At 37.5% G+C, this 23,194-nt stretch overlaps 6 protein-coding genes and 1 pseudogene across 8 annotated transcripts; 3 read left to right on the top strand and 4 right to left on the bottom strand.

Annotated features, from left to right (window-relative positions):
* Positions 1–238: 238 nt before the first annotated feature.
* Positions 239–2,809, top strand: LOC104717610 (putative pyruvate kinase, cytosolic isozyme). The gene is made up of 3 exons (XM_087470490.1): positions 239–713; positions 1,213–1,674; positions 1,758–2,809. Exons 1-3 carry the CDS (start codon positions 495–497, stop codon positions 2,568–2,570), a joined length of 1,494 nt encoding a protein of 497 aa, XP_087326616.1. The 5' UTR covers positions 239–494; the 3' UTR covers positions 2,571–2,809.
* A 124-nt stretch (positions 2,810–2,933) lies between these two features.
* LOC104717611 (E3 ubiquitin-protein ligase SIRP1-like) lies at positions 2,934–4,779 on the bottom strand. Of its 2 annotated transcripts, none has more exons than XM_087470491.1 (2): positions 4,537–4,779; positions 2,934–4,191 (listed from the first exon to the last, which is right to left on the bottom strand). In XM_087470491.1, exon 2 carries the CDS (start codon positions 4,145–4,147, stop codon positions 3,059–3,061), a length of 1,089 nt encoding a protein of 362 aa, XP_087326617.1. In that variant the 5' UTR covers positions 4,148–4,191; positions 4,537–4,779; the 3' UTR covers positions 2,934–3,058. The 2 variants fall into 2 exon arrangements, with proteins under 2 accessions (XP_087326617.1, XP_087326618.1); XM_087470492.1 differs by having other exon boundaries at positions 4,520–4,752.
* A 64-nt stretch (positions 4,780–4,843) lies between these two features.
* Positions 4,844–7,046, top strand: LOC104717609 (RGS1-HXK1-interacting protein 1). Its single transcript, XM_010435209.3, has 8 exons — positions 4,844–5,176; positions 5,516–5,582; positions 5,825–5,902; positions 6,038–6,090; positions 6,183–6,319; positions 6,414–6,478; positions 6,588–6,646; positions 6,733–7,046. Exons 1-8 carry the CDS (start codon positions 4,934–4,936, stop codon positions 6,820–6,822), a joined length of 792 nt encoding a protein of 263 aa, XP_010433511.1. The 5' UTR covers positions 4,844–4,933; the 3' UTR covers positions 6,823–7,046.
* Position 7,047: 1 nt separating this feature from the next.
* LOC147935850 (uncharacterized) lies at positions 7,048–8,354 on the bottom strand (annotated as a pseudogene). The gene is made up of 2 exons (XR_015569162.1): positions 7,893–8,354; positions 7,048–7,671 (listed from the first exon to the last, which is right to left on the bottom strand). The product of XR_015569162.1 is annotated as an uncharacterized LOC147935850 (transcript).
* A 226-nt stretch (positions 8,355–8,580) lies between these two features.
* Positions 8,581–10,558, bottom strand: LOC104720106 (gibberellic acid methyltransferase 1-like). Its single transcript, XM_010438071.3, has 3 exons — positions 9,792–10,558; positions 9,147–9,434; positions 8,581–9,050 (listed from the first exon to the last, which is right to left on the bottom strand). The coding sequence occupies exons 1-3, from the start codon at positions 10,272–10,274 to the stop codon at positions 8,688–8,690; spliced, it is 1,134 nt and encodes a 377-aa protein (XP_010436373.3). The 5' UTR covers positions 10,275–10,558; the 3' UTR covers positions 8,581–8,687.
* A 6,930-nt stretch (positions 10,559–17,488) lies between these two features.
* Positions 17,489–20,149, top strand: LOC104717606 (COP9 signalosome complex subunit 6b). Its single transcript, XM_010435207.3, has 9 exons — positions 17,489–18,104; positions 18,195–18,283; positions 18,367–18,460; positions 18,556–18,617; positions 18,708–18,786; positions 18,876–18,968; positions 19,174–19,274; positions 19,405–19,460; positions 19,832–20,149. The coding sequence occupies exons 1-9, from the start codon at positions 17,807–17,809 to the stop codon at positions 19,911–19,913; spliced, it is 954 nt and encodes a 317-aa protein (XP_010433509.2). The 5' UTR covers positions 17,489–17,806; the 3' UTR covers positions 19,914–20,149.
* Positions 20,117–22,319, bottom strand: LOC104717605 (putative WRKY transcription factor 34). The gene is made up of 5 exons (XM_019230674.2): positions 22,179–22,319; positions 21,790–22,008; positions 21,048–21,703; positions 20,807–20,965; positions 20,117–20,709 (listed from the first exon to the last, which is right to left on the bottom strand). The coding sequence occupies exons 2-5, from the start codon at positions 21,985–21,987 to the stop codon at positions 20,181–20,183; spliced, it is 1,542 nt and encodes a 513-aa protein (XP_019086219.2). The 5' UTR covers positions 21,988–22,008; positions 22,179–22,319; the 3' UTR covers positions 20,117–20,180.
* Between the last annotated feature and the right edge of the window lie 875 nt (positions 22,320–23,194).

The following is a 23,194-nucleotide window of genomic DNA, read 5'->3' as shown; positions in this document are numbered from 1 at the left end:
ACTGTCGACTTCTGATAATCTACAAATCTTAGAAATACACTATCAATAATACCATGATAAAAAAAACGGAAATAAATTGTTGTTCGTAGACTACGAATCGTAGTAAAATCAAATATTCCTTTTGATGATCACTTTAATAATTTTTTTTTTCTACCAAAAGAAAAATTACTTTAATTATTACTTTTGAATATTTTGTGTATTTATTAATTTTTATTCATACGTGTGGTTATTTTAAATCACAACAATATTTGTAACATAAATTCTTCATTTTTTCCCCAAGTGATTTTTCCAGCAACCTGCGTTTAGGTTTTGCCTCTGCACCTCCCACCAACCAGCAAACTTGCATTTCCACATCAAAGGTTACGAAGAGATCTGTCTCTACCTTGACCTCCAAATCAGATCTCTCTGACATAGTATCATCACAGTCCTTGATCGTCTCGGCCGGATCGTCTTTTGTTATTATTTTGTGCATTGAGATCGTTTACGCTACTACGATGGCTATGGAACAGAGGCCGAAGACTAAGATCGTGTGCACACTCGGGCCAGCGTCCAGATCCGTTCCAATGGTTGAGAAGCTTCTTAGGGCGGGGATGAGCGTGGCTCGCTTCAACTTTTCTCATGGATCTTATGAATATCACCAGGAGACCCTCGACAATCTTCGTCAGGCTATGCTTAACACTGGCATGCTCTGTGCTGTCATGCTCGACACCAAGGTCAATCTTATTAAAAACTTTGTGATATATGTGCATTTACATACGGATGTCATTGGCGCTAATGGGCTCTGTTCACGCCTGATTCTGTTTTTTTCTCCATTATTATACAATTGATCCATGTCATATCTGATTTTAACGTTTTTGTATTGCTTCGTTTCTTCGAGTTCTGATTGGTGCATTCCATTGTTAATCTGAGGACACTCGTTTTAATTTGTCTCCTGATATTTGTGGTATGGTACGTTGTGTTACAGACAAAGTGTCTTATAGAAACCAGCAAACAACCGATGTTGGTTGATTAGGAATCTTACCTTTATCATCTTGAAGATGTAGACACTGTCAATAATGTTTTTGCTTGAAATTCTCACTCATTCGTCTGTTACTTGGTTTATGTAGCTTGATGTTAGCTGATACGTACTCTTTTTGATAGATTATATGTTTTGGGGGACCCTTTTGGTTTCTGAATAATGCTATAAGAAAGGATTTTGGATTTGTTTGGCAGGGACCAGAGATTCGAACCGGGTTCTTAAAGGATGGGAAACCTATCCAGTTGAAACAAGGCCAAGAAATCACCATTTCGACAGACTATGACTTGAAAGGTGATGATAAGACGATTTGCATGAGCTACAAAAAGTTAGCTGAAGATGTCAATCCAGGCATGGTGATACTCTGTGCCGATGGTACCATCTCCTTAAAGGTTCTTTCTTGTGACAAAGCAAAGGGCACGGTTCGTTGCCGTTGTGAGAACACATCAATGCTTGGTGAGAGGAAGAACGTTAATCTCCCTGGTGTTGTGGTTGATCTCCCAACTCTAACTGAAAAAGACAAGCAAGACATTCTTGAATGGGGAGTTCCAAATAAAATCGACATGATTGCTCTGTCTTTCGTCAGAAAAGGTTCAGACTTGGTACAGGTTAGGAAGCTACTCGGGAAACATGCCAAAACCATTCTTCTCATGTCAAAGGTATACATATTTAAACGCCACGCAAACTAATATCACATTTTCATAATCAAATTCTTATGATATGTTACTTTTGATATTGTCAGGTTGAAAACCAAGAAGGTGTGGCTAACTTTGATGACATCTTGGTAAACTCAGATGCGTTTATGATCGCTAGAGGTGACCTCGGAATGGAGATCCCAATCGAGAAGATATTCTTAGCTCAGAAAGTGATGATCTACAAGTGCAACTTCATGGGGAAGCCAGTGGTTACAGCGACTCAGATGCTCGAGTCTATGATCAAATCCCCACGACCAACAAGAGCAGAAGCTACTGATGTTGCAAACGCTGTCCTCGATGGCACGGACTGTGTCATGCTGAGCGGTGAAACCGCAGCAGGAGCATATCCAGAGCTTGCTGTCCGTACCATGGCGAAGATATGTGTGGAAGCAGAGAGCACACTGGACTATGGAGACATCTTCAAGAGAATAATGCTTCACGCTGAGGTTCCCATGAGCCCGATCGAGTCACTTGCTTCCTCTGCAGTCAGAACCGCTACTTCCTCTAGAGCCACTCTCATTTTGGTGTTGACCAGAGGAGGCAGCACTGCGAAACTGGTGGCTAAGTACAGACCAGGGATACCCATTTTGTCTGTTGTAGTTCCCGAAATCACGTCCGACTCTTTTGATTGGTCGTGTAGCAACGAGGCACCGGCCAGACACAGCCTCATCTTCCGGGGTTTAGTCCCGGTGCTGTACGCTGGATCAGCTAGAGCCTCGATTGACGAGTCAACAGAAGAGACTATCGAGTTCGCGACAGAGTACGGGAAAAAGAAGCAACTGTGCAAGACAGGAGACTCCGTGGTGGCTCTCCTCCGTACAGGTAACGCTATTGTTATCAAGATCTTGACTGTCAAGTGATCTCATTTGGCGTTACGCGTTTTTCCGGAGTTTCTTAACGTTTTGGATATTATTCATAAAGTTTACTACTCTTGTTTGACATGGAAACTCCAAGTATCTTTTGATTTTTTTATTTACTTTTTTTTGTGTGTGGAGTGTGGTTGACAAGTTGAAACTTCACACATTACATAACGTTGTTGGACCATACTCTGCTTTGTTTGGTACGAGTGCAATTGCATAAGTAAAGTCTATATTTTGAATATATCTTGCCAAAATGTGTAACGTGAATCATTTGGCTCGTGATCACATAGCTTTGGGATTCGTATTTGGAGATAATGCATTGCATGCAGTCCACAACTAAATTCAAAGTCAAGCAAGATGATATCAAACAAATAAAGAGAAGATTCCATTCATCCAAAGTGTTTATTTGTTATATTCAAAAATCTGAGTGAACAAGATTTTATGTACTACAAGCTGAGGAATAGTGATGATGTTTTCCTTTATCAAGATTATGAGTTCTCACCAAGATGAGATGACCCTGAGGCCGATGCGGATGAAGAAGAAGAAGAAGAAGAAGAAGAAGAAGAAGAGAATAATCCGCTGAATGGCCACGGAAAAGAGAACCTTCTCTCGCTCACATTATTATTGCTTGCATCATCTTCCATATTCTCATTACTTATGTTGATCTCTAGAGTTCTTGTTCTCGGTCTTACCGGATCTACCTTTGTCTCATCATCAGGAGGGAGTTCATATCGGCAGACAGGACACGAACTGTGAAGCTCGAGCCACGGTACTATACACCGGATGTGAAACTTGTGCTTACAAGGCATCTCTTTAGCTTCACTTCCTTTGTCAAAATCATCCAAACAAACCGAGCATTGCAATGGCTCACTTATCTTGACCGTTGGGAGATTCTCCACGGCTTCTTTCCGAGCTGGTAGAGTTCCATGCCTGATAGGATCGTTATCAGCTAGATGTTCAAGCAAGTGGTCTAAACTAGGTCCAACAAAGTAATCTCCAATAGCAGAAAGAGAAGTGTTGTTCCGGTTTTGATTCAAACTCGTCGATCCCTGAACAACAGCTGACTGATTAAACGGGTCTCGGTCTGAGCTCTCATACTCGGAAGTAATCCCTTCACGAATCCCCTGAAGCAACTGCAGTATGGTAGCGGAGCTTCTTCGTCTCCTCCTAAGGATAGACTCAAACTCTCTGTCTAAATCAATCTCTCTACCTTGTTGCCTGTGCCTATGACGACGATGATGGACATTGCGGTCATTTCCACCAACAACATCATCAGCAGCAGCACCATTGACCTCATCATCATCATTATCAACACCAAACTCTGTCCTCCTAAACCTTCTACGTCTCCGAGGATTGCTCATCATTCCAAGCAAGATTGGACCCCATAGAGACAATGCACGGTCTGTACCAAAATCGATCTCAGGGTCTTGAACCTCCCTTAGACCGCTGCTGCCACCATTAATCTCACCACTCATTTCCTCGACAAACCCGCTTTGGCAAAAGGGACATTTGATCTCAGCATCAATGATTGGATTCACCATTTGTGTACACATATGACACCAATACCTAGCTGCCATTGCCTCTTCCTCCTGCTTTCCTTCCCCACCTAAATCTCTCGTTTCTGAAACAACCAGAAGAAGAACATGATGAAAACCTATAAATTTCCCATCTTTGTTCCATCCGTACTATATTCAGTTTCAGCAGATCCAAATAAATATAACGGCATTCCCAAAAAAACTCATCTTCATTAAGATCAATAGCTCAATATTCAGACAGGGAAACGCAAGAAAACCAAGTTTTCTATGCAAACACGAATAAACTAATTAAATAATTGACGAAATATAAAAACTTTACCAACCAATGAATAATTGGAACTAGAGCTAATCCGTGAAAAAGAAAAATCCCAATTCTCATAGAGTAATCTAAACAAAACAGATACAAAACCAAACCTTGTAAATGTTCTTACTTTTTGGAGATCCAGAGAAAAAGAAATATTTTCTCTTCTTTAACTGAGAGATCTCCACCAAGAGGAAAGAGAGCTCTTTTATTGTTGTCTTTTTTATCTTCTGGGAGGAGGTCTGCAGAAATGGTGGGAGAAAAAAAAAGAAAAAAGAGGAATGATGGAGGAAAGGAACACGAAGACGAAGAAAGAGAAATGCAATGTAGTTGCAGACCCAATCTTAAAAGCCCATTAACTACAAATTGATATATAAAGGGGCCGGGTCGACCTTAACCGATTTAAACCAAGTTCTAATTTAGAATCAAACTGAACCGAATCGAATCGAACCGAACCGGTGAAAGGTGAAGTTGAAAGAAGAAGCTTAGCGTTTGTCTCGGGTGTCAGAAAAGGCAAATCGGAGACGATGAGCGAAACCGAAGCAACCGGCGTTACCGACGATTCGGCTCCAGCGATCGCGACTGAAACTGTTTCTGATGCGACGGAGCATAAAGCGATTGGAGTGGTTGATTCGGTGGGGGAAGCCATGGGAGGAGCAGAGAAATGGGTGGGTGATCTCCAACAGACGGTGAAGGAATCGACGGATTCCGCCATGCGCTCTGCTCGTTCCTTCCGTGAAAACTCGACCTCTCAGTTCCGCTCTATACAGGTTGTTAACTCTCTCTGACTCTCTCTCTCTCTTTTGTTCACCATGACGTTTCTTACGAATCGAGATTCTTAGCAACAAATTTTCAGGATTTCAAACCATGGATTTGGAATTCAATATCTCATAAGCTTTAATTACTTGAAATGAGTTCGATTCAAAACAGGATTTGCTCTGATTAGACGTTTCTATGTATTGGCATGGTGCTAAGTTTTGTTCATATGGTGAAATCTTCTTGTTGAATAATAGCATTAGAACTTATTGGCAGTGATCCCAGTCTACAATTGTGTCTTCGTATCCCGTACAATCCTGTTGTAGTTTTGATTTTGGTTTCTGAAATTGCAGGATTTCATTCCACATGCTTTGACTCAATATAAGACCTATGAGAATGCTTTCTTCAGCAAAGTAACAGGTAACTTGCAGCCAAATTTCGTGAAAAAAAAGTTATACTTGTAGAGACTAATGTAGTGCTTAGGAACGAATATTTTAGATCAAACCATTGAGATATAATCATATAACATATTTGCCTAAAACCTCCATATGTACTTGTAGTGCATCTTATAGTGATCTGAAACTATAATCTTCCTCGCATGATTCACTAGATTTGTCTCGGCTTATTGATTTTATCCTCTGCTGGTTTTGTTTTCTTTGCAGAAGAATTGACGTACGCAAAGGAGCATCCGGCTGCTGCTGTTGGGATTGGTGTCGCTGCTAGTCTTGTTCTGATGCGAGGTATAACCTCTACTCTCTTATCACTTTTACAACTTACAATATTCCTTTGCGTAGGAGCATCCAAATAGTATTACATCTGTTTTACTTAGATGTGTCTTGTTTGAATCTGATTTTCTGTTGTTCTACTGCTTACAGGCCCAAGAAGATTCTTGTTTCGTCAAACACTAGGCCGATTTCAAAGCGAAGAGGTATCTACCATTCAAATTTGTTCGTTGTTATACTTGCCCTGGTTTGTGTCCCTTCTCTTGTTTTTACATCCACTTCAAAATCATCTCATTAGGCACAGTTCTTGAGAGCTGAGAAGCATGTTCAGGAGTTGAACATGTCTGTAGACTTGATGAAAAAGGAGAGCAAGAAATTGCTTGAGAGGGCGACTTTAGCAGAGAAGGATATGAAACGCGGTCTCTCTGAACTCATGTATGCACCAACATCGACGCTACCACTTATCGTACTAAGCTATTGACATCATTTGTGTTAATATGGCTATTGGCTACTACTGTTATATCTATAGGAACTCTGGAAATGATATACATCGTCTGGCTAAGTCCGTCCACAAGGTTGAATGTGAAGCTGCAGGTAATGTTGAACAAGCTTTATTTTTACTCCCTTCTCCCTTCCGATGGTATCTTTGATGATGCCGCTACGTCAGATTTCAATTTTACACAGAGATCTCTGTTCTCTGCAGATTTGATGGACGGACTTCGGCAAATTCCTGGAAGGGATGCTATCAAGCTTAGAGCCGAAGTGAGTCTGACTTTAATCGTCTCTCCCATTGTTTTAGCTTCATTGCAATGAACGTCTCATCAAATTCTCATGTCTTGACTCATTAGGTGGCGTCCATGACTTCGCTCTTGGGACAGAAGAGGATTGCATTGAACAAAAGGATCATGAGTATGTCTGAGCTAGGACTTCCCGTATGAAATATCCAACACAAATCCACAACTTTCTTGGGCCTTCTCAAACAAAGTATGTTAGGTATTTTTCCAGTTGAGTCGCAGTGTACTCTCGGCCATAAACATCTGACTCTATCTGAAACTAAAAATCTGAGCTTGAGACAGAACTTGTATACTGTGCTTTTCACTTGATTCCTAAGATTTCTGTCTCGGAGAGAATTAATTGAGTGAGAAAAAATATTTGTGCTCGAGTTTTGAGAATCTTAATTTTTATTAGTCTTGAAAATTTATAAGAAACATAAAAGTAGTTACTAAATCCATCAGTGATGAAAATTTATAGATATAATAACATGAAGGTTTTCAATAGGCTAGTTTTGAAACGTGACTCTATGGGAAAGGGACTGTGGGCCATCCACCCACGCGACTCGGGATCCAACCGCTCTGATTGGCCTCGTCATGTTAAATCCTTCGGACGAGCAAGAAGCTTCAGTCGTTGGACCGATCCGACCATTAATGTCCAACGTCCGCTCTCTCCTCCTTAGACGCTCCCTTTTGAGCAGAGTCCCTAACTTATCTTTTCCCTTCTTCCCCTTGACCGGAACAGGTATCATCTCCAAGCCCATCAGCTTTGCAACCACCCCTGTCTTGCACCATACCACACTTTCTCCAGCCACCGTCCGAGGCAGGCGTTTTGTCTCCAAGCTCGCCTGGCTTGATCTCTTCGATGTCCGTTGGTCCCCGCAGTGGGATCTCCGTCCTTCCTGTAATGTCATGTCAACACTGGTGCCAAGCTGGCGCCGGAACGATGACCGGTACATCGCATCCTTACCGTCCAACGAGAAACGTGGGTACTGATTCAACGCGTTCCTCGCAGACCTTAACGGGGGCACGCAAATATAACATAACTTGTTGTCATATAACAATAAAACATAATATGGAATAGACAATCAAACATTCTGAAATTATATAACTTCTTGTCATATAACTAATAACTTATTTCGTACTCGAAATCAAAACCGGTAGTTGTTTTTCCCTATCGAATACGGGATATTCGTCTTAATTATTGCCATAATGTAATAGATAAAGCAAGTATGCACCTCAAAATATCGGAACTGTTAACGCATGACATCCGAACGGGCTGATGATGTAACTTATCATCATCATCATCGTAGTTATCATAAGTACCGTAGTAAGATTCACGGAGTCTAGCTCTTCGAACAAGATCTTCTTCAACCTCTAGCTGAAGTATCATCTCCTCTAGCGTTCTCGGCGACCCTCCACTGAAAGGAGTGTTTTCAGGAGTAACCGAAAGGCCCACATCATTCTTTTGATGTTGGTTTAGCGTAGAGGTCGAGCCATCGCCGCCACAAGAGCTCCCGAAGCCGCTACGTGCACCTCTTCCTCGCATTCTCGAGGCAATAGAGTATTTCTTGAGGAAGAAGAGAGAGAGCTCTTTCATTGTTTTGTTTGGGATATTGTCTTAATTAAGGATTTGAAATTGATGAAGAAGCCATGGTGGTGTGTGGTGTGATAGGAATGAATACGGGGCTGTTGCCTGGTAGGAGATAGTTTCTTTTCTTTTAAGTTTTGGGTTAAAAAAGAATTAAGTTTATTTTGACGTTTTAATGAGTGTCACGTGGGAAAGTGTCATTGGCGGTCACGAGGTTCTCTTTTTCTCATTTTTTCACGTATTGTGTGATACATAAATGGTCTGTTTCACTTTTCCGATCCATTCTTTGTAGTTTTTCTTATCCGAAATAATATTGTTCACTAAAAAAAAAGATATATAGGGAAAGATTGTAAAATTTCAAAAGTTACAGCAAACACTATAATACATATGAAATACAAGGGTCTTACTCTGATAATACTACGCATGTACATAGATAATAACATCAAACCCTAATTGCTGAAACAGCGATCATATGATAAAAAGTGTCTTTGTTGAGAATATCTTTGTCGGCAGCAGCTCGAATTGCGTAACGTTTGAAGAGCTTAAGGGTCAGGTCAGGACCGAGATAGGCCTGAACAATCGGCTTTAAACCGGCTTGAACATAGTTAGCCCTGGATCGACCATACGAATCCGGATCTTTCATCAACTCTTCCTGCTTACCATTCATGTGATCAGCTATTTTAAAGTTTTCCATTTTCTCTATCTTAAAACCACCACAACGATCAATCGCAGCAACGATCTCATCCATGCTTCTAAAGTACACCGGGATGTTAAAACCATCTCGTTTCTCCTCTTCAATTAAACCCTTTTACAAGGTCAATAAAGAGACGTTTTGTAAAATCCATACATAAAACATGAAAGGCATCACAAAAGAAACATAATGACGTCATCATGAGATTACCTCGTCTACTAGATCTTGCCAAGCTTGATCCATCAAAGTTGTGAAAGGGTGCTTCAGAATCGAGTTAGAATCACCGATTTGGCTGACTGAGCCAGATGGTCGACCACCCATCAACATGAACAACACTCCTCCTACCACAATCTCCTCTTTGCGACATTTCAAGAATTCGGCTAAGTCCTTATCTGATTGCTCCGCGTATGCCTCCACGACTTCCTTCTCTGCTCCTTCAATCCACACCCTTCCCTTGTTCCATGACTTCGATCCTTTCTCCATCACCTTTTCGGGTATCTAACATCATATCCAATGTACAAGGAAATGTAACGTTTTATGGGTTTTCATTAAAAAATTGAAACATGATAGGGTACATGTACACACCAGAAAAGAATAAATTCAGTTACAGAAATAAAGTTGGTTCGGACTTTAATTATCAATTGTTGTTTTTGAGATATCGTTCATATTAACGTTCACATTAGAAGAAACGACGATCAGGTAGAAATCTACTTTTATATAGTTTCATTAGTCTAGTAATCAATATGAATCTTCAAAATATATACCAACTGTTCATCACCCTTCATATATATATTCACCAAAATTAACATTAGTACTTTAAAGATGTTGAATAAATAGAGGATGATCCATATATACCTGAGAGAGCCATTGTAAGGCGCTCATAGTCACAACGACATGGAGCTCTCCTTTGGGAAACAGCCGCTTATAAAACGACCCCGGAGCGCCAGCCGCGAAGTACTTCCGGCTGGAACCGTTCACTTTCTCATCGAACGACAGAAACAACGTGTTGAAGTCGTTAGAAGGCAAGTCAGAGAAGAAGACCTCAAACTCCGTCTCGGTTTCTCTGTCTTCATCCACGGCCAGCTTCCGCCGTAACACCTCAACCACCGTGTCGATCGTGGAAAAGGTGTTGTCTCCGATTGCGCAACCTAGATCGGCTATCTTCAGGTGAGAGTAGGAGCATCCTTTGGTAAGCTTAATAGAGTGGATAGCTGACACCAGCATTGGTTTGCTCAAGGCTAAAGCTTCGGCTGGACCGTAACAGTTTTTCACGTAGCTGACGACATCATCGCCACCTTGCATGGAGAGCACGTGCTCGAGGCTCCGCGACGACTCCATATTTTGAGTGCAAATGTGTGAACGTTATGCTAATGTAGTTAAATAAAGCAAAGAAGGATCTATTTGGTTTTTTAGAACTTACTGACTCTCAATGAGGATCAAACATCTCTCTCTATATATATTACTCGATCGGTAACATTATTCGCTCAAAGGCTACTTCGTCGTTGTTTTAACGTCAATTTAAGACATAAACATATCTTATATAACTTTAAAATATTGGACTGCGTTAATTTATAAACAATTTCAAAAAGAAAAAATATATTAGATCTTTATTTTTTTAAATTACTAACAAAAATCCTAATGGTCTAAAAGTAACATAGTCGTTGATGTGTCACTAAGAGCATATCCATAGTTAAAAATGATTTCAATATATATTATTTTAATAATTTTAATATAGTATGATTATTTGTTTTAAAGATTAAATCAGAAAAATATAACTATTAACTATTTGAGAAACGGTATTATTTCTCACCTCTCATCTTATTTTTCTCACCTTATCTCTTTTTGTTATTATTTATTTGTTTTTAATGAATATGAAACTATGTGAAATATTAACCGGTGGAGATGGTCTAACTCACTATGCGGTTTTAAACTCATTTATTGTTTAATACAACATGAATTTATATGAGTTTAAAACCCCATTGTGAATAAGTGACTTAAAAAAAACAATATGAAAATATTATTAACTTTTGATTTATAAAGAGTTGTTAAGAGAAGCTTTATGTTAGTAGAGGCTTTTAAATTTCAATGTTTCCCACGAAACTAAAATTAAATATTAATAAAATTGTATGAATTATTATGAAATAATGAAGTTATGTCGCTATCTCTAGAGTCTAAAAGAGATTAGCAGTTGGTTTTGACAAAGGAAAAGATTAGAGAGATTAGCAGTTGCGTTTAATTTTGGTATCTAGAATTATGAGTTGATGGTTACGACTTACGAGAGATTAGTCGATGTCACTTGTCAGTCAGTGTCCACACTATAAGATTTTTTTGTTTTTATTTTTTTGGATAAAGTGATTATTTTTTCTTTTGATAATACATTAAAAAATATGCAACAATATCTTATCTCCAATGTTTGTAATCTTTTTACGGATAATTAGCCTCCTCAGAGAACTTTTGCTATATGGTGCAGAGACATTCTACCATAGAGCGAGTTTAGTATAATGTCACGTCGTCGATTCTTTATTCGGTATATCAACAAAATTTTGGTTCAATTTCTGCCCTCCTGGAAAACAAAGCATAGGTAAAAAAGAAGAAGAATGAAGAAAAAGATAAGCTAAGGCGTTAATGTGTCACTTTCATTTTTCTTAATCGTTTGTTGTAACTTTTGGCAGTTGATTTCGGGAAAACGAAACATAGGTCTGTTATTTAATTATATACCGCCCAAATCCATCTTCATAGGTCATAGCACTATGTACACTTAAACAATTACTCGCTTCTGCAAAGTCAAGACGATGGAGAAAAAAGTTAGCATAAGTCAAAAAGCATGTCGTAAGAGTTTGACGAGATTCCATGATTGTAATATCGAATAATTTATTTGAAAAAATAAGGTTGGACAAATCAACCGTAATATGAACTAAGTTTGTAAGAAGCTTTTACGTTGTAGGAAAGGCTTCAATGACTTAACCACATGATTAACTAAGGATTGATAGCCAATCTAATGTGTTGAATGATATAAGTAAGGGAGCAGAGTAATGATGGCCGTTTGGTGGTCTCCATACTCACCTGACCACTATCCTTCTACAGAAGCCAAGTCCGAGCTGATGATTTTTTTTGTAATACCGCATTCATTTTCTAGTGATACAAAAACTAAAATAAGTATGTGGGTTCCAACTAATTAAATTATTTATACACTATGCTAAGTTTTGTGGGTTCCAACTCAACTAAATTTCTATGTGTAGATTGGTTTATGTAGGAAAAATATTTAGGTTCACCATTATGAGTGAACTTTTTTTCCTCTTATCTCAACCAATCAGAATCTTCCATCTAATAGTTCATTTAAAAAATAAATTAAAAAGTAAAACAAATTAAACAAACAAATTCTGAATACTTTTAATTAAGGAAAGTTAAATATTGGCTTGGTTTAGATTTTTAAAATTAGAACAAAATTATATGTCGGTTTGGGTTTACAAATGAAGTGGTTTGGGTTTAGATTTTACAATCAAAACGAAATTATATGTCGGTTTGAGTTTACAAATGAGGTGGTTAGGGTTTAGATTTTACAATTAGAACGAAATTATATGTCGGTTTGGGTTCACAAATGAGATGATTATGGTTTAGATTTTACAAGTAGAACGAAAGTATATGTCGGTTTGGGTTCACAAATGAGATGTTAGAGTAGATTTTACAATTAGAACGAAATTATATGTCGGTTTGGGTTCACAAATAAGATAGTTAGAGTTTAGATTTTACAAGTAGAACGAAATTATATGTCGGTTTGGGTTCACAAATGAGATGGTTAGGGTTTAGATTTTACAAGTAGAACGAAATTATATGTCGGTTTGGGATTATTAAAGAACGGTTTAAGTTTTTAATTTTATAATAATGTATACAGATTTTATTTCCTTATTTTATAAGGTGGTGAATGAAGAGGTTCACCCCTAGGGGTGAACCCAAGTTTTGTTCTTTATGTAGTGTATCTATTACTCAAAGTTTTCTTCCCTTTTAATGTGGGATTTCTCATACACTATATACAATTATCTTTTTGATTAAATAAATCTTATTGATATATAGTATTAAAATGAAGTTTTAACTTCTTTTTTTTTGGATCATAAATGAGATCACATATTATGTTGCATTAAGAATACAAATCTGTGATTTCTTTTCAAACATTGATAGGTTATATAATATATAATTATACTAGGTTTAAACCCGCGGTACACTGCAGGACAAATTTTTTTTTTTAAAATATTTTCTTTAATCTGCTTGCTTTTTAAAGTTCTAATTATTAAAGTTTTTATCTAATTAAATTATCGTTTTGTATGGACCACATAACAAGTGTTATGTTATAAGAGAGAATATAGGTTTTTTCTTCTTATGTATTATACTTATAGTTTATATTTTAAAAAGTTTTTTAAATTCAATTTGTTATTGATTAATATATATATTTTTTAATTTATTCTATGTTTTTTATAGTAAGCTAATAAATCCATAAACTATGCATTTTCTCACTGAAATATTTAGACCCGCAATTGCATATGCCCAGTGGACTTTAGTTATATAGACAGACCTTAATGCGGATAACCCGCCGCTATGATGATCACATATTTTGTTTTTAATATATTTGATTTAATTAATGTTCTCAATTAGAATTTATAGGATTTATTATTATATTTTGTGTTAGAGGATTATAGAATCGCAAAAGAGATAGTCGGGCCTGTCCCTACGCCCTAGTTGGGGTTCGCCCTAGTTTAAACTCTCTCCCAGGCACAGAAGTTGAGATAGCCGCTCATCCCCAAGATGAGTCTTCTCCGGCGACAATTCTCAGACTCTATCTACTATTAAACGGCGTTCTTTATCTATTTTCTCGGACCCACTCGTCCGAAGACTTTACCTCGCATTCCATCGGCCTCTAGTCGCCGGCGAGATCTTTCTTCCTTACTTCCACCATGGTTTCTGGTGAGATCTTCCCCATTCCTTCTCTCTCTTTCTGCCAGCCACTCGTAGCGCTGGCGAGCAAATCAGCCAAATCTTCTTATTCAACTTTGTCACTATCAAGTGAAGAACATTTTGCGGAGTTCTCTTCACACACTGGTTCCACCAGAGTCACCGGATCCACCGCACATACCTTACTCATCTCCTTATCTCGTGTTGCTCTTCACTCTCTCCTCATGTCCACAAAGCAGTTTCTGCTTTTTTGACCACGGGTTATGCTTGGAGTTGACGGATGTTGTAGCCAAAATTCTCTCACTTGAGTTCTCGCAGCATGGTAAATCTAGATCTGCTCCCATTGAACGCCGTCAACGGCTACTCCTTCGTAGTAGAGGAGATCCACCTCCCTTCACTGGTCTCTACTCAGCCGGTTTCCAGTGGCGGATCCAGAAAATTATTTTATCCGGGGCAATAATATTAAATTATTATTTATTATTTTTTTAAATAAAATTATATCAGTTAAAAATATTTGATTAGTTTCAAGTTAATATAAGTAACAAAATTTTGTTTTATTAATAGAATATGGGCTTGTTAACATAGGAAATATAAACAAAATTAAGTTTTTGTATTGTATTTGTAGGATATTTTAATATTATACACAACACAAAAAGTATATCTAAGAAGAAAATAGGGTAATAGGGGCAATAAAAAATATTTTAGCAGGGGCATACTTAAAAACTCATGTAAAATAACATTAATCTGAAAAGTTTAACCGTGGCAAGTGCCCCGGTTTACCGTAACGTACGTCCGCCCTTGCCGGTTTCTCCTGTTGTCTCATTTCCGGCGAGATCCTCTTGACACTTCCCCTAAACCTAGCCGTTTGTTCTTTTCTCACTCACACCACTTACGGCTTTGCTTTATGGTGGGCCTTGACCTGGGCCAGATTGTCATGTGGTCTAGTCCGTTATTCAATCACTTCCTCCCATGTGGAGAGATTGCTCCTTTCATGTAAAAGGGATAGAGCACAAATCATCTTAGTGGTTAAGATGTATTGTTTTAACTTACTAGATTTGATGTTTTTATCAAAAGTTAAGCATCAAAAGTTATATCTGCAAATTGTGCAAGTGTATCGTTGTAGCTCCAATGTACAACTCTTATTCCGTAAGGGTCTTTTTGTAGCTTTATTCCTATATATATCATTTTCCTCCTCATGTGTTAGATCACTTACACTTAGTCCTTCTTTTTTGGAGAAATTGTTCTCATCAAAATCCTCCATTATGGATAGAATCATGGTATCTTTATTCTTACTGGATATTGCTGTTAAAAACTTCACCTCAACCATACATGCGAGAACGCATATTGGCGGTACGAACACACTTAGAAAGATGGTCTTTGTAGTGTCGTACTCTGAGCCCCTTGTATACTCCTGTGAGGAAAGAGTTTCTTTTAAATTCCTCTTTGTTGAGCAAAGAGAGACCCTTTTGATGTATATCCCTCAACTGCGAGGTGTGTGTCTTCTCATATCAATTTCAAATGGGAGAAAACATGTTTTTTCGTCATTGATGTCTATCTCAATGGGAATGGATACGCTTGTGTATCATTGTACACAGCCATACGCAAGGGCTTTATCTCTCTACGAAGCTTAATGCTTGGATCGGGACCGTGGATGGCAATCATATGGCTTTGGGTTTCTCTTCTATTTGCAGACTATGGTTCTGGGACTGCGAGATGTATTTCTCGTCCTTCTTGCGACCTCTTTTTTCAGGGAATGGGTGTTTCGACACTTCAAGCGCAATATTGGAAGCATAAAACTGCTAGGAATCTTATGAATCCTATGCGGCAATGTTTATCATCGGAGTTATCAGTTTGGCAACAGATCACACTCCCCATATTTGGATGGCCTACTAGCATAGTAGTGCTCTTTATTTTTTTAGGTCTTTAATCCTGTCTTTAATCCATTTGTTTTAGCTTTTAAGGCTAGTTATATTTCTTTCTGTTTTATTTCATGGTTTGTAAACAACATACTATGGTCAAGTCTCCTCCTGTGTAAGTTTACTGGTCTGCGTTCGGCTTCCCTTAGAGAAAAGTTTGTAAATCTGTAACTTAATCTAAAGGAGTGTTTGTTGACAAAAAAAAAAAAAAAAAAAAAAAAGAATCGCATATGCCCAGCGGACAATAAAAGAATCTAACTACAGCGGAAAACATAATATCATAATCATGTTATTTATAGGATTTATTATATTTTGTGTTGGAGAGGGAAAAAAACGTAATAAGTCATGCAACCTAAAGGCATCGTCAAAGACATCTCTTTCTTTTCTTCTCCGATCGTCGGATGAAATCTTCGTCACTTCCTCAATTTCTGAAAGCTTTTTTTTATGGGTTTTGGATCATTGGATAAAATCTTCGTCACTTAGTCTAGCTCATGATCACCCACAATTACTTACCTTGACTGATTGATTTTCCAATCTATTATCTATTGTTACTGTTTATTAGGGTGCTTCCAAGGAGAAGCGTCAATTCACTTAAAAAGATGAATCTTCATCTAAGAAGATGTCATAAGGTAAGTTCGTTATGATTTGTCCCGCGCGCAATGACTACCAAAAAAAAAATTATGAGAAAAGGAAAAACATTGTGGATTATAATGGTATAGTACTTACGAAGATGAAGATATAATATGTGATTACATACAGAGACTCTCAAACATAAAGATTAAAATATGAATAAAGAATAAATATTATCTTATGAATATACCTTGTGATTAAGCCATTGCTATGACTTGACATCTCTACGGAATGCGTAGGATACAACCATGAGCCATGTCTAGGTTTGTGGTAATTTTAGAGAGTTGTGTGTTTGATGAGTTAGACAAAAAATGGTTGAACTCTATTTATAGAGAAGTACGAATGTTAGAGCTGCTTAGAAAACGTTTAACAGTTTTGGAATATATTGATTAACATTAATTTTTGACTGCGAATATTTTGTATATTAATCAAATTAAATAGATATGATTGCAAAAAATTAGTGATTCCGTATATTTATAGTTTTGATTTTAGGAATGTTCAGTAATGTATGGAATATATTCAAATATCGTAATTAGTGATTCTGTATTTGTTTGGGTTTTAATCGTTTTAAAAATAGATTGAATGTGATATGTGCTCGGGCTTCTGATATGTTAACAATGGTTTTGGGTTTTAAATACCCACTAACTTATTTAATTTTGATGAAGATTAGCGGATAAGGAGATGATGAGGATCCGATTACTTATTCGGATGGGTTTTGTAGACGCGCGGATCTTGCTCTATTAATTGTTTTTCCTAGACAAAATTACCCCCAACGATTTCAATAATGTCTCTCCTTTATGCCGAATTGAATGGAATTTTTGGAAATTTTGTGCAATTTTCAATTTTGTACTTCTATATTAAGATATGTGGACATTAAAATATCAATAGTTTTCTTATTAATTGAAACTTAAAATAAAATAAACAATAATTATAAATTTATAAATATAATGTACTATTAAAAGTAAACCTTATAAAAATATCCAACAGTATTAAATAAAATTAAGATTATGATCTTTATTTTTATTTTTATTTCTATATACTCAAACCAACACAAGAGAGTAAATTATTAAAAATCAAAACATAGTTATTTTTGTATCATATATTTGAATTTATGTAAAACAAAAGAAACTTCGTATTAAAAATAGAGATTTCTTCTATTTTATACTATATTCTGTATCTAAAATTGCTAAATTAAGTTCATGCTAAAGTCCTTTGTTTTTGGGAAAATAAAAGTTAAATGGGCTAGGCTTATAAAAAAAGCCCAAGAGGCCAAGACTATATAATGATTCATGACCCGAGTTTAAGATCCGATTTCAGAATTTGGGAGCAGGAGACACAATTAACAAGCGCCGGGAAAAAAAAAAATCGAGAGCGACATCAATGGCGCCTTCTTCGTCGAGCGGTCTCACGTTCAAGCTGCATCCTCTGGTGATGCTTAACATATCCGATCACTTCACTAGGGTTAAAACTCAGCTTAACCCTCCCGCGGCTTCTTGCGCAACCGGTAATGGCTCCAGCAACGCCGACGCGATGTTACTGCAAAACCCTAGGGTTTATGGATGCGTGATCGGTCTCCAGATCGGCCGTACGGTTGAGATCTTCAACAGCTTCGAGCTTTTGTTTGATCCTACTACTGATACTCTCGATAGATCCTTCCTTGAGAAGAAGCAAGAACTCTGTATGCTTTTTCTACATACACACTCGCTCTCTCTCTCTGTTTATATCGTTCTCGCTTTGGTTATAATTTGTACGTTTTTGGCGATTTTAGATAAGAAGGTGTTCCCTAAGTTCTACATATTGGGATGGTACTCTACGGGAAGCGACGCTACGGAATCTGATATGCTTATCCACAAAGCTGTGAGTTGCAGTTTCATTGTTTCAATCTGAGATGGTTCTCTATTGTTGTAGTACTGATTGTGTGAAGTTTTTATCATCTACAGCTGATGGACATTAATGAATCCCCTGTTTATGTTCTTCTAAATCCGGCTATCAATCACGCTCAGAAGGATCTTCCAGTGACTATCTACGAAAGCGGTAAATTGTTTTTTTTTCCATCATTGATTGTCTTATTTGTTTTAGAGATTCTCATCTTATTGACTATCACAATCATTGATTGTCTTCAAAACTAGAGTTTCATGTCATTGATGGGATTCCTCAGTCGATTTTCGTGCATACAACCTATACGATTGAGGTATGTGTTTTAGTCACTTGATTTTTAATTTATCTGTGTGATATGAGAGTGGACTTTTGATAACATAGCAGTGGTTGTAAATTCGTGCAGACTGTTGAAGCTGAAAGGATATCGGTTGATCATGTTGCTCATCTTAAGCCATCTGATGGAGGCTCAGCAGCAACTCAATGTAAGCATTATTCTACCCTGCATATCTATTGTAATCTTTATTATTTCTATTTGCATGGAGTTTTAGGTTGATTACTCGATGTTTTGCAGTGGCTGCTCATCTTACTGGAATCCATAGTGCTATCAAGATGCTAAATAGCAGAATCAGAGTGCTCTATCAGTATCTTGTCGCTATGCAGAAAGGTATGTAATATTCTTGCTCAAGTCCCAACTCTTGGTCACTCTTTTATATATTCATCAAGTTTTTGTAATTTGTACCTTGATCTTACCTGGAATATATCTATATGTGTTTTCCCTACGGGGAAGAAAGACTAAAAAGGGGGTTAGAAGTTGATATTGAGGAAGAGTAATGTGGTACTAATGTCTTGTGTGATTCTTCTGCATATAGGCGATATTGCTTGCGATAACTCACTTCTGAGACAAGTATCTAGTCTGCTCAGAAGTTTGCCTGCCGCAAAATCTGAAAATTTTCATGAAAATTTCATGATGGTAAGTAGTGTCTTGCCTCTTTCTAGCAATGTTGGTTGAAAAAAGTAGAATTTGAATCTCCTAAATTCTTATTTTATCTTGTTGTTCTGAATTGATATCCTTAAATACATGACGTTCTATTCTTTTGCAGGAGTACAATGACAAATTGCTGATGTCTTACCTAGCAATGATCACAAATTGTGTCAGGTATGTGCTCGACATGTTATTCCATTAAACTATTTGAAATACAACGATGGACAGGCATGCCCATGTTTTGTCTTTTGCTTGATACACTAAATGTTTTACGATACCAAAGACAGATAAAATCACCTGTACTTTGGTGTAGGCATACATTGTAATAGTTTTATTTACTTAGGTTAAGAAGTAAATTGAGGACCTTGCTCAACCATCCTTGTTATAATTAAGATAATTGAGCACGTAGCTAGGGAAATTTAAACGTTTCTTCTACTTTAATTTAATCTTGTGCTATAACTTGACCGATACAATGTCAATTTGTCTTGAAAGAATCCTTTGTAAAATTGATCTCTCACTTTTTTTGTTTTCTTTCCAAACTGCAGCAACATGAACGAGGTGGTTGACAAGTTCAACACTGCATACGAGCGAAACAGCCGAAGAGGAGGTAGGACTGCGTTCATGTAAAGATTAGTTTCAGTGTAAAACCTTTTTTCTAGGTGGTCTGGTCCCTAAGTGAAGGGAAAGTTAGAACTCTTTAAGGCATTGTACTTTTGGGAACCAAACAGCTAAGGAAGTCTTTCTTCTGCGTCAGCTTTGTTTAGACAAAAGCCAAGTTTAGGTCTAACCAAATTTTGTGATATGAATTTGGAAACAAATCAACATTTACCTTCCCTCAATAATTCAGAACCATTTATTCAAAATTAAAATAACCAGTGAACAAAGAAATTTGTTTCATATCTGTGGTAATCTACTCATAATCTCTCTGTATATCAATGAGCTCGCTGACAATCCAAGTCCCTGTTGTGACACTGGTTCCACCTTCGGCTCTGCTTTTAACTGCAACATTAGGCCAGCTGGATCACCTATGTCAGGCATTGGCTGGTTGGGAAGCTTCTCTTGCCCAATAGTTAAACCAGGCATTGAAAAATCAGAAAGCTCAGATTGGCCTATGTAAACAGAGAAACCTGCAGGAGGCTTCAGGTGTGGCGGTAAGTCAAATATAGATGAGTTGGCTCTGACTAGTCCCTCAGATCTACTATGTTGCACTGGATAATGCACATTGTGGTTGTGGGTCTGAGTCGCTAAACCGCCTTGGAGAGTCCCTGAACTGCCTGAACCGACGAGGCTGCTGTTGCGTGCTGCTGGTACAACGTGGGTGTGCTTGCCTATATAAGTTGTTAGAACGCTCTTGAAGTCATCAGAAACTCTCTCTACATGCTTTGTTACGGTGCATCCATTAGCTGTGCATTTATAGTAACTCCTGTAACATAGAATACGGATTATGATGGAAATTCATGGAACAAAAGATGCAACAAAGGGAGAACAGCAAGCAGAACAGAGCATTTGGATACAAGAACCTTGGATTCGGGTTTCCTTTGACAACTTTTTGCCCATACTTGCGCCAGCGATAACCATCATCGAGGATGTCAATGTCACTTGTGGTCTGCACCACGACTCTTGGCTCACGGCTGGCTCGGGTTGATCCACTCATTTCTGCTGGATAAGCTTCGAGTTTCCTGGTACGCGAATGGCATCAGAACTCAGAACGTCTCGGTCTTTCTAAGTATTTTAAATGGTGATTAAAGCAATTTTTCTTACCTTCTCTTTGACTCAGATTCATCTACTTCTTCGTCATAACTCAGGGAAACACTCATGTGGGACGTTCGATCATCTTCCTCTTCATCTCTAAAGAAGGCATCAGCTGCTGCATCACCGTATCCGAACTGAGTCTCGCTTTTTACCTGCATTGATCCAGAATGGCTTTCGTATTTGAGTTCAGATACAGGTGATGTCCAGTCTATGTTCTCATTGGTTCCAGCAAAACCTTCTTGTTGGGATCCAATCCCTGAGCGGCGGTTAGGTGGAGGTTTGGGGTGATTATGAGATCCTACGTATATGATCTCTATAATATGACCCTCCCGAGACCGTTCAACCTTCTTCTTGACCTCACAATTCGGGTGTGTGCACCTGTAATAACTCCGTGGATACTCACTTCCTTTAACTAGCTTCTGTCCGTATTTTCTCCAGTTGTATCCATCATCTGCAGGGGCACCACTAGCCATCGAGTCTCCTAAACCGCATAGCGGTCGTTGCTCATAGTCTTGGGAGTCATCGGGTTTGAAACCGATGTTTTTAGGATCAAGGCCACTTCCTGAAATGGATTGGAAGGCCAAGGATGTGGTAATGTCGTCAAATAACTCATCTTGAGCCTTATCAGAAGGTAGTGATAAGAACTTCCCAGTTGTTGGAGATGGCTGAACTTACAAGTGAGAAAAGATTTCAGATACGGATTGCCAAAAGAGAAAGACGATAATGAAAATGTTGAAAAGGAAAGAGTTACCAATGGGTTTGAGAGGAAAACAGGAGACTCTAACAGAGTTGCAGGGCTAACACCAGGAGAAGAGATTGTTAAACATGTCGACTGAAAAATATCTTCAGTGTTTAAACTTGGTGCACTAAACCCGGATCTCGCTTCAATCCTTTCACGAAGAGCTCCTCCTGAACAACTGGGAAAGCTGGTTTGCAAAGAATCAGCCATTACAGGGAAAGCTGGCTAAACCTGACATGTGATTGACACAAGTTATTATTACCTTAAAATCTATTAGTTAAAATGATAGCAGAACAGTTAAATTATTAGCTTCTTGGAATAAGTCTCGAATCCAAAAACACAACGTGAAAGAACTCATGCTGAAAAGTGTACAACGATGGAGATAAAAGAGTGATAGATACCTGATTGATTGATTGATTAATGCATGCAGTAAATGACACCGATCAGACGCCGTTTAGACGTTACGAAAGATCGAAACATGGGGCTGGTCTCTGTTCCTCTGCATATCTCTATCTCTCTCTCTCTTCTTATGGGTTTGTTCACAAACAATGATCAAAAGGAATATTAGAAATCTTGTGTAGTTAAAGTCTCTTGCTCTCTCTCGTTCTTGATTATCGGTGTTACCCTAAACACAATGAAGATGTATGGCAAAAGAAACTACACAGCTTGGTTAGATAAATTTTCTCCTTATTTTTCTCAAGATCCAAACAAAAAAAAAATTTATATTTTTTCTACAATGATTAAAAAATAATCCACAAAAATTTCACCGACCGTTTAACTATTTTTAGAAATAGACACTGTTCTTTTTTGATATAAAAATACACCTATAAACTTTTAGTTCGTTTTATCCAAAAGAAAAAAAAACACATATACTTCTTGCATGTTCGTTTGTCTGTCGCTGGCGACAGAAACCAGCGACATCGACAGAAAGTTGTTCATTTGTCTGTTGCCAGCGATCAACGACCTTAATTTTCAGTCGTTAAAATTTTCAGCGATCAATCGCTGAAAATAGTCGCTGGATCCAACAACAGGCAAACGAATAACATAACTACCAAAAAAAAAATGATAAATTAAATATGATCAAAATAAAGTTAATTAAATAAAAATATAACTACATATAGTTATTAAAATTAAACTAAATCTAACTAACTAAAATAACAAATTAACTTAAATTTATTTAAATAAAATTATAAAAAATCAGCTATAAACAAATTAAATTTAAAAATATTAAAATGAATAATTAAAAATAAAATTCAAATGAATTGTTTAAATATGTAAATATTTGTTTAATTTATTTTCATGGGTATGTGTAATTTATATTTTTAAATAAAAATAAAAATTATCAAATTAAGTTTTATTAATTTTAATATATATATATGTAGTAATTAGTCGCACTGACAAACAAACGAACAACTCA

This window comes from Camelina sativa, chromosome 10 (genome assembly GCF_030686135.1).
Source record: "Camelina sativa cultivar CO46 ecotype springtype chromosome 10, ASM3068613v1".
In the NCBI taxonomy this organism is placed as follows: Eukaryota; Viridiplantae; Streptophyta; class Magnoliopsida; order Brassicales; family Brassicaceae; genus Camelina; species Camelina sativa.
Note: the sequence above shows the minus strand (reverse complement) of the source record. Positions and strands in the feature narration are given on the sequence as shown.

What these genes read in the sequence shown, in the direction of transcription:
- LOC104720106 (XM_010438071.3), bottom strand. Translation starts at nt 10,274, where the DNA reads ATGGAGTCGTCGCGGAGCCTCGAGCACGTGCTCTCCATGCAAGGTGGC. An exon ending in CCTTACAATGGCTCTCTCAG is followed by an intron (nt 9,435 to 9,791) that starts GTATATATGGAT and finishes ATATGATGTTAG; the next exon opens with ATACCCGAAAAGGTGATGGA. An exon ending in GGCAAGATCTAGTAGACGAG is followed by an intron (nt 9,051 to 9,146) that starts GTAATCTCATGA and finishes ACCTTGTAAAAG; the next exon opens with GGTTTAATTGAAGAGGAGAA.
- LOC104717605 (XM_019230674.2), bottom strand. Translation starts at nt 21,987, where the DNA reads ATGGCTGATTCTTTGCAAACCAGCTTTCCCAGTTGTTCAGGAGGAGCT. An exon ending in TTTTCCTCTCAAACCCATTG is followed by an intron (nt 21,704 to 21,789) that starts GTAACTCTTTCC and finishes TTGTAAGTTCAG; the next exon opens with CCATCTCCAACAACTGGGAA. An exon ending in GAATCTGAGTCAAAGAGAAG is followed by an intron (nt 20,966 to 21,047) that starts GTAAGAAAAATT and finishes TTCGCGTACCAG; the next exon opens with GAAACTCGAAGCTTATCCAG.
- LOC104717606 (XM_010435207.3), top strand. Translation starts at nt 17,807, where the DNA reads ATGGCGCCTTCTTCGTCGAGCGGTCTCACGTTCAAGCTGCATCCTCTG. An exon ending in AGTGACTATCTACGAAAGCG is followed by an intron (nt 18,461 to 18,555) that starts GTAAATTGTTTT and finishes CTTCAAAACTAG; the next exon opens with AGTTTCATGTCATTGATGGG. An exon ending in ATACAACCTATACGATTGAG is followed by an intron (nt 18,618 to 18,707) that starts GTATGTGTTTTA and finishes AAATTCGTGCAG; the next exon opens with ACTGTTGAAGCTGAAAGGAT.
- LOC104717609 (XM_010435209.3), top strand. Translation starts at nt 4,934, where the DNA reads ATGAGCGAAACCGAAGCAACCGGCGTTACCGACGATTCGGCTCCAGCG. An exon ending in CTCAGTTCCGCTCTATACAG is followed by an intron (nt 5,177 to 5,515) that starts GTTGTTAACTCT and finishes CTGAAATTGCAG; the next exon opens with GATTTCATTCCACATGCTTT. An exon ending in GGTTGAATGTGAAGCTGCAG is followed by an intron (nt 6,479 to 6,587) that starts GTAATGTTGAAC and finishes TGTTCTCTGCAG; the next exon opens with ATTTGATGGACGGACTTCGG.
- LOC104717611 (XM_087470491.1), bottom strand. Translation starts at nt 4,147, where the DNA reads ATGGCAGCTAGGTATTGGTGTCATATGTGTACACAAATGGTGAATCCA.
- LOC104717610 (XM_087470490.1), top strand. Translation starts at nt 495, where the DNA reads ATGGCTATGGAACAGAGGCCGAAGACTAAGATCGTGTGCACACTCGGG. An exon ending in CTGTCATGCTCGACACCAAG is followed by an intron (nt 714 to 1,212) that starts GTCAATCTTATT and finishes TTTGTTTGGCAG; the next exon opens with GGACCAGAGATTCGAACCGG. An exon ending in CCATTCTTCTCATGTCAAAG is followed by an intron (nt 1,675 to 1,757) that starts GTATACATATTT and finishes TGATATTGTCAG; the next exon opens with GTTGAAAACCAAGAAGGTGT.